Here is a 20938-nt window from a genome sequence, read left to right as displayed (position 1 = left end):
GAGACTGGCCATCATACAGTTGCTCTGTAAGTCGCAGGCGACACTCAAAAGCCAAGAGGAAACGCCGCATCACCTCATCAGGTAAAGATGATCTCATGCAACCAAATTTAAATGGTTGTAAATTTGGAGCTAGAATTATCTTCCACTCAGTCTTTAATGCATTTTTATTGCTTAAGATCATCAAGACAAACCATGCTCTGAAGAAAAAAAAATTGAAGGTAAAATTTTGTTTTTGCTCAATATATCTGTGACACAAAGGGAACTATGTTATATTGGTCTGTGTGGTTTGCTCTCCAGATATTGACGTATGGACAAACACAGTGGTTCTACTGATTATGAGGCTGCTTCTCATGAAGATCCTCGTCTTTGACACTCTGATGACCATTTATGTTGTTATCAAGTGGTAAGAGCACCATGTCACTGCACTAAACACAGCATCATACAGCATATGCATGTACCTTTGTGTGCAGGGTTGTCATTGAGTATTATTAGTGTAATTGATTTGATTTGATTATGTAACTCTGAGCGGTGTATTTGACTTTTCAGATCAGTGGAAATGGGTTTCTCATGAACCATGTGACCTTGACAAGAAAACTAACCCAGATTGGGCAGCTGTTTCTGGTCTGAAGTCCTCACAGAGGGGATTTTTCCACTGGAAGATAATGAGTATGTTCCCACCAATATGGTTGATTTCATAAAGATGGTTTGATGAAACAAATGGGAAACGATCCACCGTCAGGATGACAGGAGTATGCTGTGATGCTTAAAGTCGCGCCTTTTCTGCCTTTTCACACACATCCCAGGTGTTGCTGCCTTTGGCAGTTGAGAACAGATCGAGTTTGTGAGGCCAAACCCGGTATCTGATCGAAAGCTAACCACAGACAGATGGCTTAATGCTTCTGTTAAATATGTATATGTGCTTCTCTGAGATGGTATATGTATAGCCTCACTCTTAGTTAACTCTAAACTCCTGTAGGTAATTTTTAGTTCAAAGTTTTTTAAAGTTTACACGTTAATATCATTTTACTTTATTCGTATCCTCATTTTTCTTTTTATATTCCTATAAATGTAAAATTAATAAACAAGAAGTAAAACTGGACTGTTTTGACTTTATTGGGGTTTTCTTTTAAATAAAACACACACACTTTTTTTTTCTTCAATTTTTTTTTGTTTTTTTTTTTTTTTTTTTGAGAGCCTTGAGTAACACACTGACATATCAACAGAGCACCACTAGGTGGCAGTACAATCACATCTGACATTTTTTTTAAAAATTATTATTCAACAGCAAGAATATGGAGCTTAACTTCCTCTACAGGGAACTACGTTCATAAATAAGTTAAGTATTTCAACATTGACCAGTCACTCTTCACTCACACTTGTTGTAAAAGACCACAATGCCAAAAACTGAGATGAAGCAACAAACAAACTGGGTGTAATTACAGAGAATGTTACATGTTCAAAAGGCTCATAGGCTTTTGAGGGTAGAAACCTCTACCATGTATCAAATTCCCAAAACACAATGCTGATGCACATAACACAGCATAGTGTGATGAGGTTTCTTCAGTAATTTGCACTGTTTTCTCTCCAGTATCTTACATGTATCTCAACAAGGAGCAGCTTGTCAATTCCAACAAAACCAATCTACAGTAGTAAGTTTAAAAACTCGGGAGAAAAAGACTCCAAGAGGGCGGAGGCTGCTGGTTTGGTGTTGAGTTTTGATTTTTGCTGCACAGACAAGAAAAAAAAAAGCTGTCTTTGGCTCAAATTATATTAATAAAAAGTAGGCTGAGCAAAAAAACACAAGCCTGTAAAGTCACAGCATCATGGGAAAAAAGTTGGGACTTCCTCTAATGTGAATCAGCTGAAATGAAAACACTTTCGAACATTTAAAAACACTGAAGCACCCACAAACACACAGACTTGCACAAACAGTCAAAATCAGGTGTGAAAAACAACGTGGTACTGATGGCATTTGCTGTGACAAGTTTCAAAATACATTCAACAGAAAAGCTCACATTGACTGACTTAAAATAAAACGCTGAGGCAAATCGGCTAGTACGTGTTGCACTTCAACAACAACAACAACAAAAAAGGCATCTCCTCTATTATTCGACTTACTTTTTTACTGTGAGAAGATCAAAAACCAAATTGCAGAGCTCCATAATTTGAGCCATTGCAGGTTTTTGTGGAGGACATCAAGTGAAAGGAAAAAAAAAACAAAAAAAAAAAACACTGATGTGGATTTGTGGAAAAAATTAAAATAAAGTGCTTTTGTTAAAAAACAAACAAACAAACAAAAAAAACCTCATCCTCTGTCTGAGGTATTAAAAAAAGTCACATCAAATGGCATAAAAACAAACTCTACTCCATTACACTGTGCACTGAAGACAAAATGAACTATTTACAGTCATTTTAACCACACAGAAACATTTGTGTCATTGTCAGTTGCGTTCTAAACAAAGTTGAAGACAGATTGTAGCGCCATCATCACGTCTTGCTTATTTTTTTTTTCTTTTTTACCTCCAGAGAGTTGATTCTCTCATGTAAGATGCAGTTAGTGTTGGCAGCATGTCCTGTGCCCACTGGGAGATCTTTCACCTTTTCTAACAAAAAAAACCCCAAAAACTTCTAATTCCAAGTAACTGTTCAGGCTGATGGTTCCTCTCTGCAAGAGAGAGGACCCAGTGCTAAGTATCAGTGTTCAGCAAGAAACTTCCAAAATTCTATTTCTAGTGCACACACGTAGCCAGGCCTACAAGCATGCAGGCACACACAAAGACTCCCACTCTTACATCAAAACAGTGCTCAGAAAACACAGCAGGAGGAGGGCAAGCAGTTTGAAAGTTTGAGAATCAGAGTGTAAGAAGGAGGTGGCAAAACTGCGGGGGTAGATCCTCCATCTATCCCGGTGCGGATGGAGACTCTCCATATCCTTCTGGGCACTATACGCTGCCACTGTGAAGTTAGCATCCCCGGTGGTCAGGAGGTCAAACACACAGGAGTAGAAGTAAATGTCCTCCACCTCCAGCTGCTCCCTGCAGCGCTCCTTCGCCCCCTCTACACCAAAAACCTGCGTGGAACCGTAGGTGGATGTCTGTGTCTGTGAGGAGTAGCTGGGGTGACGCAGCTGCTGAAGCTGCAGGCCAAGCGCAGGAGGGGAGAGGGGCAGGGGGAGATGTCCCGCCTGGTCGATGCGTTCTCCGCTGGGACAGCCATTCAGGCAGAGTTGCAGGTCCTGGGTGGCATCATAGGCCTGAGCCAGTTCCTCTGGAATCCGCACCGCCAGGGTCAAGTAGCGCCCCAATTGGCGAACAATTACAGTCACACCAATGTAGCCAGCATGCAGCTCCACATGGCGCCCTGGGCTGCGCTCAGAGATCCACAGAGCCCGGACCTTCCCGGTTGCTCCGTCTCCACTAGCAGAATTGTGGATGGGATCCCCACTGCTCACGGTTCCATCATCAAAGGCAGCGGGAAGGTTGTCTGTGACAGCCTGGTAGACCCTCTGGTCTGTACAACCCTCGTAGGGTTTGAAGATGATGGTGATCTAAACAACAGAAGAGCATCAGGTCACTAAGGGGAACACTTCAGCTGTGTTCAGTTTACAGTTACCAAGTCATTAACTATAGGAGAGGCCCAACTTTCATCAAGTACATGAATAGAGCAGTTAATTAACAGGTCAGCTGAAAATAAATTAATCAGCAATTAATTTGATAATTTTGTAATTAATTTAAATGATTTTTGAAGCAAAGCATCAAACATTTGTTGGTTTCAGCTTCTCAACTGCGAAAATTTGCTTCTATTCTTTTTCACATGCATAAAAGTCAATGAAATGTGCTGAGGAAGCAGGCAGCTAGCTGAACAAAACAATATGAAGGCTTTGCTTTGGGTGCTGGCAGATCAAGATGGTCAAAAAATACTAATACTGCTAATAAATATAATAACAATCTGCAACCCCAACTAACCAGTAACTTTCTGCTTATTATTATGATAGTTATTATGATTAAGTAAAGCAAAAAAACGGCTTCTGGTCTTGCTTTTCATTTTTTACGATGTAACTGAGTATCTTCTTGTCAGAAAAATAAAACATAAATTTTTTTCATGCACTAAACTATTAATAAATGAATCTAGAAAAAAAAATCTCATGACAGGTAGAAGAAATTTTCATCTCTCTGTTTTTCACAATATTAACACTCACCCATTTCACAGGTTACTGACTTTCATCAGGCTACATTTGAGAAATGACTTAATGACTTTTTAACAAGTCGCAATTTGACACAGCTATGCAAACATGCTGACACATGCACGCACGCACACACACGCACGCACGCACGCACGCGCACACACACACACACACACACACACACACACACACACACACACACACACAGGGCTCAAGTGGTGAGTGGAAGCTGGAAGTGGTAGATGCAGGGTGTGGTGTGAGCATTACGGTTAGCACTAGCATCATAGTTCCGGTGAATGGCTGCTTTGTTCATATGACAGCCGTGAGCAATGAGGCCTGGCAGGCCATTAAGCCTAGAGGGCTGTTAATGTGTGTGTGTGTGTGTGTGTGTGTGTGTGTGTGTGTGTGTGTGTCCCTAATAATCGTGACTAATAACTTGCCCCACCTCTGACACAAGGTCAAACTTACAGCTCCAAAGTGTAGCAGCTGTACTATTTGCTTAATGTATGTGTGTGTGTGTGTGTGTGTGTGTGTGTGTGTGTGTGTGTGTGTGTGCGTGTGTGTGTGTGTGTGTGTGTGTGCGTGTGCGTGTGTGTGTTTCCGCCAGTGTGTGCGTGACTAAGTATATGCATGGGTGTGTATGTGCTTTAATAATTAAAGCTATCGACTGTGCTAGAAAGTGCATCTCATCGTGGAGAAACAACAACATTGCTTCTTTAACACCACAAAGATCACCTTGTGTGGTTTGCCATACATTTAGTGGTGTATGCATATGTGTGTACTTGTGAGTGAGTGTCTTCTGTTGTACAGAGACCTCTAAGACACACGGTGCTGTAAGCAGAGCACAAAGAGTGCCACTCGTGAACTTATGAGGCACACACACACATAAGTGCTTGCAAAGGCGCACATAAGTAAACAGTGGGTCCTTTCACACATCTCATTCCATGTTATTAAAGGTCAGGCTATACGCAGCCATTAACCATGTTAGATTTCTAACACTGCTTCAGTCACAAGAGACAAGAGTCACAAGATCGAGGCTGTTTGCCTTACACCTGTGAGACACTCAGAATGAGTCTCAAGTAGAGCAGGCTGAGCGTGTTTTCCAGTTTCACTTTGATAAGATTTCTTATTCTGACGTGCAGAAAAGTAGCTTAGACGTCATTACAGAAACACAAACAGAGATATAACTAGATTGCACACCCTGCTTGCACTTGTGAGGCTCTTTCAGCCTCAATAACAGAAAATAAGAGCCCAAAAGCCAGTTTACAGTTCCTTACCTTATTGGTTGCTGTGGCACTGGAGCCAGGAACCACGGGAACATTAGTGACCTGCACCGACAGGTAATCATTATCAATGAGAGGCCATGCTCCTTCGACCTTACAAGTCTGGAAGCTGTCCTTGAATGTCCTCAGGTGTGGGTCACCGAAGAGCCCACAAAACAGGTACCCAGCCCGAGAGTGGCTGTGGCCATGGCTGTGAGTGTGGGAGTGTGCATGAGCATGAGCATGTGCATGGGAGTGTGTGTGCGCGTGCTGCGTGCGACTGTGGTAGTTGCACGGCTCAAAGTGGATCTCGGGGTGTGTAGAAGAAGTGGGGCCGTCTCTGGAGCAGTTCCTCTGGCTCATGAGGTCGGAGATGCCCAGAACAGCCGAATGGAAGACCAGGTTTCCTCGGCAGGACTTGGCTGTCCTTTGAGTGCAGGCCGAGTACGCACGTAAAGCCTTGCAAAATTCAGTGTGAAAGCCATCCACGGCAGGGGTCAGGTGGGAGGTCAGGGAGACAAAGTCAGTGGTGCACTTCTGGATACGACACTGAGGGGTGGCCACCTGGCACTGACCTGAAAAGGACACACAGAGTCTGAAATACTGATATAAAGCAATTTAAGATCACAGATAGAAGGAGACAGGCATGACTGATAATTTAGGTGTCAGCTAGACAGAATTATATCTTCCTAGAAGGGAAAAGTTTGTGCAATCACACAAGACTACCAAGGTTACGTGTGAAGAAAGCTTTTATTTTAAACACGCAATGATATAAGTCTTTTACAGTCTAATAAAACTAGAAAAAGAACCAGCTGTTGATTGAAAGTCTGGATCAATCAGCAGTGCCGCTCTGTGAGTGTAATAAACCCGAAGAGTAATAAACCAAAGAGCAACTAGAGAGGAAAGATGAAGCATGTTTTACCACAAGGAGTGAGATAAAAGTGTCTATATAGTCAAGAAGCATACAACAGATTATAGACAAAGGGAGCAAGACAATGCAGCTGTGCTGTGCATACAAACGCAACACAATAACTTTTTGAAGCTAATAATCTTCGTCAGAAAGGTGCTGAATAATTGTGTTTGTGAGCCCGTGTGGATTTTGTAGAGAAAAAGCATAATCAAAAATCTACCTCGTGTACCCATCAGAAACAGCTTTCCCTGACGTTTTATCTCTTTCTACATTTCTAAATGTAACAAGGGTCAAAGTCGCCTCTTGTATCATAGATCATCGGAGAGAGAGAGAGTGAAAGATAGAGGGAGAAAGAGATTAGAGACCAGACCTAATGCATCAGTCACAACGTGTTCCAATTAGATTAGGCCAGAGAGAGGGAGGCTATGCAGTGTATGAGCAGCGCGCACACACGCACACACGCGCGCACACACACACACACACACACACACACACACACACACACACACACACACACACACACACACAAATAGCTATCTTAGAAAGAATGCTGGTTGTACTTCCGTTAACCACACAAAGTCAGTGATCTTTAGATGATGGTCTCTTAATGGCCAACAAAAGGCAGAAAGTGCATGAGTTTTTACAGAAATGATCACTTAAATGTTGCTCCATCACTTAACCAGCCAACAGCGCACGTCCGCTATTCTTTGTCAGTTTATCTGATGTCAGAGCATGAAGGAGTGCGGTGCTGCCAAATGGGGGCAGTAATGCTCTGAATTTTATAAATCAGGGTGCAGGTACGGACCCTCACTCACACCATGCTTTAGAATCTCTCACCTAACTTTTAAATACTGACACAAACCCACAGACACACACACACGCACAGGCTGCCTCCCAGGCCAGCCACCTCTGCACAGACGGTCTGAGTACTGAGGACACATTGTGTCTTTGACTGGCGCACCAACAGCCTGCTTCTTTCCCTCCAATCTAGCCTGCAGGACCCAAATACTGCTCCCAATCTAATCAGGGTGGGTTTATTCTCTTTCAGAAGGTATCGGGATCATGAGCTGCTGCACAAAAGCACTTATTCACTAATATTTTCCCAGACTTAGTAAGACGCAAGCTGAACTCCTAACTGCGGGACTCTGGTATTAAACCTTTGACTTCTATAAACCTTACTGACAGCAAGCTTCTGCTGATGTTTTACACAACTGTGTGGCTCCCATGCTGACCCTGCACTCTGGCCTCCCTAAAATGAAAAAACTATGATTTCCATATGGTGCTTGATAATGTTTGTAATATTTATACGTTACACATTAAAGCACAATTCTCTTATTTTCGGTCTCCTCTGATCTCTTTTTTAAACAGTCTAAGTATTCACAGCTGAACTTTCAAAAGAAAATCCAATCTCTGCATATACACTTCATTTTTTTGTCATGTACAGCCGAGGCTGATGAATACTCTACTGGCTACAAGATATTGTTAAGAGGAGGATGCGTAACTCGTGTGTTTAACATTGCCTACAATGCTGCTCCATGTCCTACATCTTCCTCACATCCAATATCATCCCACAGGTCTTGAATCTTCTTTTCTCTCATATCATTTGTTTTTCTCGCGCTCTCTCTCTTTCTTTCTTTTTTTTTAGCTTCAATCACTTGCATCCTTCAGCACTATTCTGCTTTCAGCCTTCAGCCCCCTCAGCCTCGTTCCCTGGCCAGCCTCCTCACCTCCTTGCCGCCTCTCTTCCTGAGGCACCTTCTCTACCATCAGACAGAGGTCATAAGATCAACCAGCTGAAACTCAATGGCTCGGTTTAGCATTTTTTTTTTTTTTTTTTGCCTCTCATTCTCGCTGCCTCCAACTTCTTTGATCTCTGGAGATCAGGAAAGGATCTACTGGGATCATCTCTCAACCGAGGGAATAGCTCTAGAAGTGCTTATTGATCACCTTGTTGTGTGCACCCTCTCGCATACTGAGCTCAAATCACACAAACAGCCTTTCTATAGCTTTAAGCTACAAAGCTTTACAGGAGATCACTCCAGCATGCACTCTCTCTCTCCTTGCCGACTAGACACTGCAAACAATAGTCACCAATTCAGACACTCCTTCCTCCCTGTCTAAACAGACGCTTGGGGCTGGCGGCTGGAGCAACAAAGAAATATATCTAAATACCCCAAAACATGAACAAGTTTTAACAAATAAAACATTCTGCTTGGCTCAACAAACAAAAAAATACACATTCTTTCCAGGTGACGCGCGTGTAGCATAGGTGCCAAGAGGGTCTTTAATGTGACGTGGGTCTCTCTGTTCCCACCAGAATGTGTGTGCAGAGGTGGTTTTGTCCGACTGCCTGTGCTGTGTTAAACTAATTACTGGAGGTGTGACTGCTCTACAGACAGCCGACCCCCTGTGCAGACAGAAACACTCAGACTCTGCCAGTTTTTTTTTTTTTTCTTTGCACCAAATGCAAAATGCTTCTGTGTCTTTATGAGACAGAAAATGAGCAGCAAACAATGTGGCAAAAAAAAACAAAACAAAAAAAAAACCCACTGAAAAGCCACCAAAAAAAAAGAGATTCTTTTAAAACTGTCAGAAGTCCTTGCAGACACCTCGTTAACGTTGGTTTGTGTTAACAGGCTCTTCATTTGTTTCATTCATTTTTCTAACAAGCGTTGGGTAAGTGTAAGGGAGTTTTCCATAGGTGACCATCAAAAGATAAACATCCACAAATATAAAGAGAAATCTGTCAGTTATTCAAGAACGTATACACTTATTTTTAGGCCCAATTCTTAAATGAGATTACCTGATTGCATTTCTTATAATAGATGTTATTAATCTGCATAAACTCAACCTAACCTGTTTATTCAGGTTTGGCCAGATTTAAATCACAGCACAACTTTTTACTTTTTATGATGCAGTTCTGGAATAGATTGCTATTTTGAACTGAGTGCACTGAATAAATCTGTTATATATATATATATGGACAAGAGGAGAGGTAGTCCTCTCCTGCCTTCTCTCCCCCTCCTCCATGAGCCATTAAGAGGCAGACAGGAGAATGACGGCCCAGGAGAGAGGAGAAACTCGATCCGTGCTCAGACTGCTGCACTGCCGCTTTAGAGAGAGCCATTGTCAGGCAGCACTGGGCCCAACACAAGGATCAGCCACACAGTCATTACAAATGCTTAATAACTAATAAAGTGTTTTCATCACTACCAAGTGCAAGAGACGGAAAAGAAATCTTGTTAGTACGGTTATAGCTGGTGGACTCAATAGTAATTAGTTCATCACTGAATATGAAAGTACATAAATTCCAGATTAGTTCAGACTGTGACCGAAAGAGACTTTAAGTGTTGCAGTGTGAAGTAAAGTGTAATTAGTTACCTATGTGAGCACCGCAGCACAGAGCGATGATCAGCAGCAGCAGTGGCCGGAAGCGGCGCACCACAGACGGGGAGGTGAGGCGCTCAGCCCCGCGGCAACAGCATCCGGCTCTCCCCATCCCCGTCCATGCAGGGCCAGGAGGGGAGAGTGGACAGACTTCCAAAGGGCGAGGACGGGTGGTGTCCAGGCCTTCTCACTTCTTCTTCTGCCTCTTCTTCTTCACTCTTCTCTCCTTCCTCTCCTCCTCGGGTGCGCAGGGGCATTAAAACACAGCTGCTCCACGGAATGCAGGGCGGAGGGGGGTGGAAAGGCAAAGAAAGGAGAGAAAAAACAAAGTAGAACCAGAAGTCACTTCGACGACACTTTTACTTTTTCCCCTATACAAATCCAAACCCCACGTGATTTAAGTGCGCTCCCGTTGCAGGTCGGACTTTTGCCTTGATTATGATCACTCTCCTCTCTCGTCCCAAACACGCACAATCATATCCCTCCCTCCCTCACTGGCCAGGCGGAGGTTTCTCCTGCTCTCCTCCCATTTCACTTTCTCCTCCTCCTCTGCCACTCCAGCAAATCAATAGAGAATCAACCAAACCCTGCTGGCGGAAAACCCGCCTATACCACAACTGATAGAGAATCAGGGAGAGAGAGGGAGAGGAGAGCGAGAGAGAGAGAAAGAGAGAGAGAGAGAGGGGGGGGGGGGGGGCCATAAAATAGGACCAAAAAAATCAGAGTTGTGAAAGGCATCAACCGAAGACAATAATTAGTTTTAATTAATTTAATTTGCGCACATAACAGGAACATTAGAACATAATACAAAAAGGACGTCGACGGTATAAGATAAAAATCAAACAAACAACCAAACAAAATTTTATGAGAAAACAAATCTTAAAACATTTTGCAAATTTGAATGGGACAGAAATACTAATACAAACATAATGCAAAGTTTCATTCATTCTGTGCATTTGTAAGAAAAAAATCCTTACACCTAAACTACAGAAGGTAGTTTATTCCGTTGTGTGAGATAGGAATCTTTGTAGTATGGAAATGTTAACGGTTTTTGCAAGCTGTAATAGCCTAGTAGTACAAATATTTATTGTATATAAATAACTGATAACCCTCATTTCTTTATATTTTGCCAGGCTTTCTTGCAATTTTTTAAAAACTGGTCTTGAGCAATAGCTCTCCAGGCTTTTTGGAGGTCTTTCACAGTTTTTCTTTCTTTGGCTGCTTTTTCACAAATGTTCAATCCAGTCCTCGTACCTGACCATGTTCACAGGAATGTTTTTATTTTTTATTTATGTATTTATTGCTTGTTTGGTGAGCCACTTAACACTGACTTATGTATCATTCAAGCGTAAACCTAACACAAGGGGTGAATGAGTGTTGCGTCTACACTTAGCAACTTAGCAAAGAAACAAACATTGTATCTTTAGGCACTTTACAGCCTGTTGCAAAAACACATTTGTTCTCATTTCTTTAGTCGACATGGTGTGCACACATCTTAGCATAACCACGATCCCGAACACACTGCCAATGCAGTAAAAGCATATCTGGTTAGAAAAACACACAATGAAACACTATCAGTAATGCACTGCCCTCCCCAGATCCCAGACCTCAGCACTGTTGAAGCGCTGTGGAATCATCTTGACAGAGCTGGGAACAAAAGGCAGCCAACATCCAAAGAAGAGCTTTGAATGTCCTTCAAGAAGCCTGGAGAACTATTCCTGAAGACTAGTTAAAGAAATGACATGAAAGCTGCCTAAGAGAGTTCAGGCTGTGTGGAAGAATAAAAAATGGTAAAAACCAAATATGGTGTTTCAAGTTTGTTAAAATAACTGTTTAAATCACTGCACCTATTTCCCATTTTCTTAGCAAAATATAAAAAAAAACTATTTTGCACAGTACTAAGAGTAATAATTAATTCATTGGTGGAATGAGTTGGATATTTTGTGAGAGAAATGCTTTTATTCAGTCTGCATTTGATAAACTGGCTGAGTTTTTATTTTGTGTTTCCTAAGAATTAAACATAATGCTGCAGGTGGGAAAAATGTAACTTATACTACACCTCATTTGATAAGTTTGTATCTCTGCTGACGTTATTGGCATCATTATCAAACTGGAAAGAATGCTGCTGACACATAGAGAACAAAACACAATATTGAGACCATGTCTGTAACACACAAACAGTCCAGACATAAAGACAAAGAAAGACAACAAACCATCATAATGCTGTAAAGTGAAAAGAACAAAACTACCGAAAGGCGAGCAGGGAGTGTAAACACCTTCCCAGAGATAATGACAGCCACTAAATATATGCAAAGTAACTTGTACCTTGCTATCTTTATGGTTCCAGCTATAATTCACAAATGAATAACTTCTTACGGGCTTTCTGAAGGCTTTGCATTTAAGATCTTTTATTGCACAAAAAAAAAAAATAAAAATTGAAACTGAGCCAAGCCTACTTTTTCACAGAAAATTTAAAGTTGGACAGATTTCAAAGCGAGTACCGAAGCATCTACAGTTAGACAATTTTTTACTAAGTCTGCAAATCTGCACTGTGTTTGTGCTCTGTCCACATGTGCAGGTCTTATTGCTGTAATCGTCTGTTATCTATTACCTTCTGCCAAACTCTGTGATCCTGACTTAACCTGTTTATATGGATTTGAATATAAGCAAGTGTTCAGCAAATAAAGCTGCTCTGTGGCTACGTTATGTGCTGAGTATGAGAGCAGCTGTTGTGGGATGCTAGCATGACTCAGCGTCAGTCACTTTTTCCATACTGATTGTGTCAGTAAACTAAACACAGAAGTCATGAAGATTGTACTGTAAGTGTGGTCAGAGAAGATAATGTGTGTTTGAGTTTTAATTACATTTGCATCCTGCCGATGAGGAAGCCCATGATCTGTCCATGATGACTGAGGAGATCTTGTTGAGTGTGTTACCGCAGTGGGTGCATGTGTATTTGGATAACAAATTAAAGCTGAAAAACAAAAACAAAAAAAAGTGGAGGCAGAACAGCTTGAATTCACTTTGCCACTGACTCCACAAGTCAAACGTTTCTGAAACTCTGACCTTCCAAAAGATATTTTCTCATTTGGTGTTTTGATGATGGTGGTTGAGAGCGCTGTCTAAAATCTCCCGCAGGTGCTCATTTTGAGGGATGGGATGTGTTGACTGCGATATGGAAACAGCAGGTAACTGACTTCATTTTCAGTATCATCAAATCATTCAGTGACCCTCTCATGCCCTGTGGATGGGGTTATTGTCTCTGTGGAAGAGACCACTCCCACCAGGAGAAACATATTTGCAGATGCAGATCATCAGCGAAATTTAACAGAACCACAAGAGGCCTCTGAATCCAAGACACAAACTAAAGGAATAACCTGAAACATGCTTCCGTATGGAGCAGGAGGGGCTACTGCATGGTTTCATGATCAGTCATTGTTTACGTTTACTACTGGTAGTGTTTTAAGGTATTTTACTGTAACTCAGTTACAGTTTGCAGTTGATGCTATTTTACGCCTCCGCACTTTAAAAGCAAACACTGTATTTTTACACCATCCATTCATCCACTTTCTTCTGCTCATCCACTTCAGGGTTGCCATTGTCCCTATCCCAACAGCCATAGAGTGAGAGGCAGAGTACACCCTGAACAGGTCACAGTCTGTCACAGGGCTGACAGAGACAGAAAACCACTCACACCAACAGCCAATTTAGAATCACCAGCTAACCTAACATGCACATCTTTGGGCCGGAGTACCTGCCTATGCTGCCAGATTTGAACCCAGGACCGGCTTACTGTGAAGCAGCTGTGCTAACCACTGCATCACTGCATTTGTTTAAATCCTATGATAAATAGGTATTTTTCAGAATACAAATAACTCATAAAACATGTCAGATTGGTTTAGATTGAACTGCCCAAGAGTAAAAAGTTTTTTTAAAGGCCTATCTCTGTCTCAGTTAGCCAAACATTATTGCTGGTTATAACTGAGGTTTCTCATGTGACTCCATGCACACATTGCTCAAGAGTTCTCCACCATATTCGATGTGATACAACCACAGTTGCTATGGAAAAATGTGTATTCCCAATTGCCAGGTCTCGCTGGATGAAATTGGTTGCAAAGAAGGTGCTGCATCAAATACTTCCTGGTGATTGCTTTGGTTACTAGCAGGTTACCACGGTTGCCTGTCATTTTTCATGTTTGTCTGTAAATACTGGCCTAACGGTAGTAAAACTTGAAAAAGTGCAATGCAGACCAGAAATGGAGAAAGTTCACCTTTAAAGTGAAAATGGTGCTTTAGCACTGCAGAAAACATGTTCCAAAAGGCGCAACTTTTACTTTGAAAGCGAAACATCTCCTATCCTGGTTTGTATTGCACTTTTCGCAGTTTCTCCACAGCTCAGAGAGCAGCTGTACAGTATTTGTAGATAAGTCCATCACTTCCATTCAAACTATGACTAGCAAGCAAAGCAATCACAAGGAGGTTTTTGCCAACCAGTTGTGGAATACCCACTTTCCCTCACGATCAGTGGTTGCCAGATTGTCACAGGCCACTCTCTAGGCCTGTGTGACTGTGTCCTTATTCACTCAGTCCTACACTGTCACCATGACTATCACGCCACCAAAATGGCAGACAACTTAATGTCACATGGTTAGTGGTCATGTGTCTGCAAAACCTCAATATATTAAATAAAAGAATCATTTTCACGCTCATGTTTTCATGGTTCTTCAGTTGAGTAAAATATTGGTTTTGGAACACGTGCTCAAATCCCTTTCCTTTTGTTATTTATTCCTGTGTACATATGTAAAGAATGCCATCAAATTATTTTTAACCTAGATTTACTTTTTAAAAAACAGTTGTACACGTACAGAGCTTAACATATACACACTGGTAGATTTGAAAGTGCTCCTTGTTACCATCAAAACACCAAATGAGGTGAACTCTTTTGGAAGAATGGTGTTCATCCTGCCAGCAGGGCCTGATTGAAGCTGTTTTAGGGCTCGTACTGGGCCAACATCCTGCTGAGACCCTTAATGTTGTTTAACTTTAATTTTTCCACCCAGCTGTACATCCTGGATACCCAATATTTTGACAGAAATTAAACAAGCAGTGTTTTTGACCGACGCGTCCGTGTGTGATGCACCTCTCTGCAGAATGGAGCGAACAAGGTGAACATTTCATATATGCTGACAACACAGACTGGTTAATTCAATTACACGTGTGCATATCTGGTGCTTTTCATCAGGACTAATTTCATATTTCACTCTAATCACCCATCTGCCACACACAGACACACACACACACACACACACACACACACACACACACACACACACACACACACACACACACACACACACACACACACACACACACACAAAACACATGATCCTATTCATGAAGATTAATTCTATATTTTGTACTAATTCATTTAATCAATTACACCACAGCTGAGACCAGAGATCAGAGCACATTGAAATTAACTCACCCCCCTCCACACACACACACACACACACCACTTTGCCTAGTAACACATGCGTTCACACACCAGCGCATGAATGCATGTGTGAAAAGGCCTTTTGATGAAAAGGCCGTCTGTTTCTGAACTTCCAGCTTGTCTTCGCCTCCACACCTCTGCCTCCCATCTCCACTTCTACCTTTCTCCACCTCCAGCTCTACCTCCCCTAAACCTCAACTCCAAACAGGCTGTCATTCAACAGTTTGCCCCACTCACCATAGTACACCTGTGTGTGCATGTGTGAGCGTGGCAGAGTGTGTAAGTCTTGACAGCTTGCATTGTTGCAAATGCATCAAAGACATGATATCAGGTTACTCGCACACTCGAGCATTTTTTTAAGCAATCAGTGTAAAATGAAACTCTTGAATTCAAAATCTCGCCAGCTTAAACTGTGAAGTTCATGTTTGCAGCACACCTGTATTATCATTTCAGAGGGCATCTGACTTTTTTATAAGAAACTTGTCACACAGTGAAATGGGTAACTAATGCTGTGAAGTAAAAATTACAGCATTTTGGTCAGAAATGTAGTCAAGCAGCAGTACGTAAAAAACATGAAATGAACAAGTAGCCCAAAATTGGACCTAGTCACATTCCACCACTTCACAGCACACAGCATTATAATAAATTCTCCCCGGCTCATTCCAGCCACCACAGCACCCATACAAAAGCTCCACACACCCAATTCCTAGATGTGTGGCTAAGGTAAGAGGGGACTGCAGGTGTGTGTGTGTGTGTGTGTGTGTGTGTGTGTGTGTGTGTGTGTGTGTGTGTGTGTGTGTGTGTGTGTGTGTGTGTGTGTGTGTGTTTGTATTCCTGATGTGAGACGATAACAAAGCAGATAAAATCCAGCTATCAAAGCCTCTCGTAATGCAAGTGGAAACCAAATCCTTTAATAGCCTTTTTGATAGCTGTTTCTCTCCCAGGCCAAACTCATGTTGTGTTTTACCTGAGTTGGCCTTATCAGACCATCCAGTGTCTGCCCACTCACTCCACAGTTACAAAAAGGCGAATGAGGCTGAGGGTGGTTTCAGGTGCCTTAATGCAGAAAGTGTCAGAGTGGAGAAAGCAAGAACTCTTATCGTGGGGTCAGTTTATCTTTTTAAAATGCTGGAGAGAAATGTAGCGTCATCAGAGAACTCAGATCAGCGAGAGGGAATTCCTTTAATGGAGGCCAGAGTGGGAGATTATCACACTGATGCTTCTCTCCTTACATTCTCAGCCCCGGTCTCTTTATCCCTGCCCAGTCTGTTGATGTGTATTGACTGACCGGCACTAGCATAAACCCAATATAAAAAACTTGCCTTCCCTTCTTGTCTCTCTGTCTTATTGTGCTCCCTCACTGGGGAGAGTGACCCTGACTGCATGAGTACATTTATTTTAGTTTTGTTTTTGTTTTGTTGCTGTTGTGTAATTTTTAATGCTATTTTATTTTTTTAATTGTTTGAATTTCAAATTAATTTTGTAAATTAAATTTTATGGCATGGCATTGATCAACCTGTTAAAAATACAAAGTACAGATAAGCTAGCTTCTCTATAAATGACTTCAGTACTCAAAGATGGTTTACATGTTAGAGCTTTTAAAGATTTATGACTTAGCTTAAACTTAAACACCACAGTCTACCTGAGTATTGTTGCTGCCCATGTCCATCTCTTTATGACCACAGTGTGCTCATCTTCTTCTAATAAAATGATTGGCAGCCATCTAACATGTGGAATGAAATATGTCCCAAAATGTAGTGCACTAATAGTACACTAATAGATAGCACAGTTTTCATATTTCATGCTTGTGGATGACCCTCTTACATGGTAAAGGTATTTTTACATTGTCTTATTACTGCTCCGAGATGTCAGTATTTCTTCTACCACTGCATGTGCATAGAATATGTTTCTGTTCAGTGTGTCTTCATTAGAGCTCAACTCAGGATGTCTGCATTTTAGTTTAAAGAGACTTTAGATCAAAACAAAAACTGGCGTGAAAAATATAGAACTTCTGTGAAGAGTAACACACCTGCCATCAAAGGTTTTTCTGGTCCGTAGGGACACTGTCCTGTTTTAGCCTGACAAGATCTCATTCTTTGATCAAAAAAATTGTTTTTTTGTTTTTGTTTTTGTTTTTTTTTTTGCTGCAAATGGTGTAATAACCATGTTGTGGATAAACCTGAGATAAACAAACGAGGCACTTTTGTCAAATTCACACATTCTTTTTTTCCACCATCTCTCCATCATTTTCTCTCTTCATTTCACTCATCTATCATTTCATGCTTTGTGTAAAAACATCTGAAGCCACACAGCTGCATCAGACGGCGAGGTGACAATGGAGCCTCTGTTTTCTCTGGGCAAAAACACGCACATTTGCACACACAGAGCAGTGAAGAGGAAACAGCTGAGGGATGTAATAGGGCAGATGAGGATCATGGGGTTGCAGTTTGGTTTGGGTCAGGGTGAATGTTTGGCAGCTGTGAGACAAAGACGCGCTATTTAAACTGCTGCTCTCTCGCCTCCAGCTCACTCTGCAGTAAAACGTGTTTTGTCAGTCAGTTTGCCAGCTAACACTGAGTTAAAAAAGCAGAAGCCTTGTGATTCTTGAGCAATCATTTGGGGGATAATAGACACGCTTTTGTGCATACCAGCGCAGCGTGTCCAAAAACTGGGAAATTTTAAAGCCTGTGAATCTGATCATGGTGATAATTGTTCTCCTACTTTGTCGCCATCTTCTTTGATCCCTTTACACACACACACACACACACACACACACACGCACACACACACATGCACACATGCACACAGGAATCTCGCTCGTCTTTCCCACTGTCTCACACACACATTCAGACTTCTTTGATGGTTTTTCCACACATGAATATAAATGTGTAACACTGAAGCCTCTCAGATATTTTGAGTCTTGTGGTTGCAGATGGTCAGCTTACACTTCCTGCTGGGCCGTGCACATCATCCAGTGGTAGACATCAACCTCCATCAACATACACATGCACAGAGAAAAGACATGGGCATCTATAAATCACTCATATGCCAGAGCCATATGCTCATACCTGTCTGTAGCCCAAACACAGGTGAGCCCCTCACATTCCAGCAGCTCATAACCTGACGGCGATCTAGAAGAGAGAGAGAGAGAGAGGGTGGAAAAGCCCGATCTCTTTCCTCTATCCAGCTGTGAGAGCCTCCCTCTCGTCTCCTCCCCTCTCTCCCCTTGGGATAGAGTGCTCACAAAGTGGCAGATGGGTGGAATGCATAATACATAGACTATTTGGGGGTTGGAAGGGCTCTGCGTGTGCGTGTGTGTGTGTATGTGTGTGCACGTGTAGTCAGTCCATGGGGAGTAGGCTGTGGAGTCATTATAGATCTAATGGTTGTGTTTTAGACGCTGCACCGTGCCAGTCTCATTTGAAGTGCAAAAGCCAAATGAGTGTGAAGCGTTTCATTACTCATGCTCTGTGTGCGCTCGCTTCCCCTCAGTTTGAGTGAGACAACACATCAGCAATGCAGTCACAACTTCCTGACTGACATTTTAGAGCAGTCTATATAAATATACATATGTGTGTGTGTGTCTGTGCACATTCACGCGTGTACATTAAAGTACATTTAAGGTGTATACTAGAACAACTGGATTGGGCTCTTTTGTTCTCCACAGTTGTGGATCTTCTGCCTCCCTGCCCATGTAGACCTCATGTAGACATTATTTCCCTAATTACTGTGATTACCACAAGATGAGGCCAATGTATCATAATGTTGTGTAATTATGCAATCAATTGTGAACTAACAAGGCCTCCTCAGGCATAGGTAATGGATTTTGGGCAGACAAGCTCAGCTGAGGCATGACTAATACACCACTGGTACTTATAATTAAAAGCTTTTCTAGAAGGAGGTTCCCTCTCACATATAGCAGAAGTTTGAGTAACATTCGGCAATGATGAGAGAGAAATTCATCAATTTATCACACCCCCATCAACATCAAGATCTCTCTTGGACCATTTACTTCAATGGGAGTTAATGGGTACAATATAGGATGCGCACTCAGAAGAGAAGAAGGGAGCTTGTTAGCTGATGGAGGCAAAACCAGCTGTAGTGAGAGAGGCAGTACCAGTTTAGGCAGACAAACAGCAAGAGGAAGAAGGGAGGGAGGGGGGCAAGAAGGTAGAAAACTGAGTGAGAGAACAATGGAGACAAGATGGAACAAGAGAGAGCTAGCAGGTAGTGGGTCTCTGGAGATTCATTAGGCTTGTCAGAAATTCTGGCTGTGAATATGCTTGCACAGCAAGCTCCTCGGTGGGTACACACAAACATACAAAAAATACACACACCGAGGTGAGTTGCTGGAGGTGTACGGAGCTCTCATCTGCTGACAGTCAGGGATGAAAGCTGGATTGGGATGGTGGGATTTGGAATCACACTGTGAAGACAGCAGGCTGTGCTGTCTCCAAATGGCTGCAGCGGGAATTAACATATTCCAACTGGCATTAAGTCTTGTGCTTTGTGGCATCTCAAATGCTGAGTGAAATATTTATTTTGTGTAAATGTGACCTATTATCAGATTTTCTTTGGGGGAGGTGGGGGGACTGTGAACACAGCATCAGCTTCTAGTGCAGCATTTGCAACACTTCAAAAGTAAATTGTCTGTGTTATGTAGGGAAGCTGTCACACCCTCTCTTTGTGCTTCACCATCCACTAATACTGCACGCTTGTTTAAGGACGGTTTGAGTGTGACTTCTTAAAATGCTGCTGACTGAAACAGAAATAAATTGAAACAGCAGGTCACAAAAGCTGCTTGAACGGAAACCAATTTGTACACAGGAGACTCTCTTCTTCACGTTTTCCTTTTCTGAATAAATCAATGACCATATTATGGATGTTTGTTTAAGGTGAAAAGCTTAGGATGAAAAATGACTAACAGATGATGAAATCACCTGAAATGTGTGATGCAAGCTGTGCAAATGGAAGAGTCCTTTGTGTGAATGTGTGCTTATGATTGCATGCATATGCATGTTCATCTTGGCACAAGAGCGCAGTGTGTCTGCGCTTTGGGCAGAGTGTAAATCCCAGCATTTTTTGTAGGTGGAAGACAAAATCACTGTCTGAATCCCCAGCTGCTCTCACAGCCGTTTCTCAGCCTAACTGATCACAAAGAAATATTTACTGTGCACACACATACACGCGCACACACACACACACACACACATACATACACACACACACACACACACACACACACAAAGACACTTTTAGGCATGAAGACACATGCAGAGCTTGCTGACAATTATTACAATTTCTTCTTCTCAGAGAAATGTCCAGTGAGCAAAGTGCCAGCTGCCAGATATAGCACAGACAGAGAGGATCCCAGCGAGAGGTTGAGAAAAGCTCCACACCAGCAGCTGGAAACTAGATGACTGTTCCATGTGTTCATGTCCCGCTGGAGATCTATAAAGTTTGACCAGTGCAGCCTGGGACCCATCCCGTATGTTGTGTGTGTGTGTGTGTGTGTGTGTGTGTGTGTGTGTGTGTGTGTGTGTGTGTGTGTGTGTGTGTGTGTGTGTGTGTGTGTGTGTGTGTGTGTGTGTGTTCTAAATGAGAGAGACTGGAGGGGAAAGAAAGCCAGAGGCAGAGAAGCACCTGCATGTATTCATCAGTTTCAGGCGAGTATTGTGTTTCCATTATATGCTACTCACACT

The 20938-nt window shown here is 42.2% G+C and overlaps 1 protein-coding gene across 1 annotated transcript; it reads right to left on the bottom strand.

Annotated features, from left to right (window-relative positions):
* Window positions 1–1128: 1128 nt before the first annotated feature.
* rgmb (repulsive guidance molecule BMP co-receptor b) lies at window positions 1129–10221 on the bottom strand. Its single transcript, XM_030736929.1, has 3 exons — window positions 9737–10221; window positions 5461–6020; window positions 1129–3547 (listed from the first exon to the last, which is right to left on the bottom strand). Exons 1-3 carry the CDS (start codon window positions 9852–9854, stop codon window positions 2789–2791), a joined length of 1437 nt encoding a protein of 478 aa, XP_030592789.1. The 5' UTR covers window positions 9855–10221; the 3' UTR covers window positions 1129–2788.
* Window positions 10222–20938: the final 10717 nt, after the last annotated feature.

This window comes from Archocentrus centrarchus, chromosome 9 (genome assembly GCF_007364275.1).
Source record: "Archocentrus centrarchus isolate MPI-CPG fArcCen1 chromosome 9, fArcCen1, whole genome shotgun sequence".
Classification (NCBI taxonomy): Eukaryota; Metazoa; Chordata; class Actinopteri; order Cichliformes; family Cichlidae; genus Archocentrus; species Archocentrus centrarchus.
The sequence above is the reverse complement of the archived record's forward strand: the minus strand, read 5'-3'. Positions and strand labels throughout refer to the sequence as shown.

Coding starts and splice junctions, on each gene's coding strand:
- rgmb (XM_030736929.1), bottom strand. CDS start 9,854: ATGGGGAGAGCCGGATGCTGTTGCCGCGGGGCTGAGCGCCTCACCTCC. Junction 6,021..9,736: donor GTGCTGCGGTGCTCACATAG/GTAACTAATTAC, acceptor TGTCCTTTTCAG/GTCAGTGCCAGGTGGCCACC. Junction 3,548..5,460: donor GTGCCACAGCAACCAATAAG/GTAAGGAACTGT, acceptor TCTGTTGTTTAG/ATCACCATCATCTTCAAACC.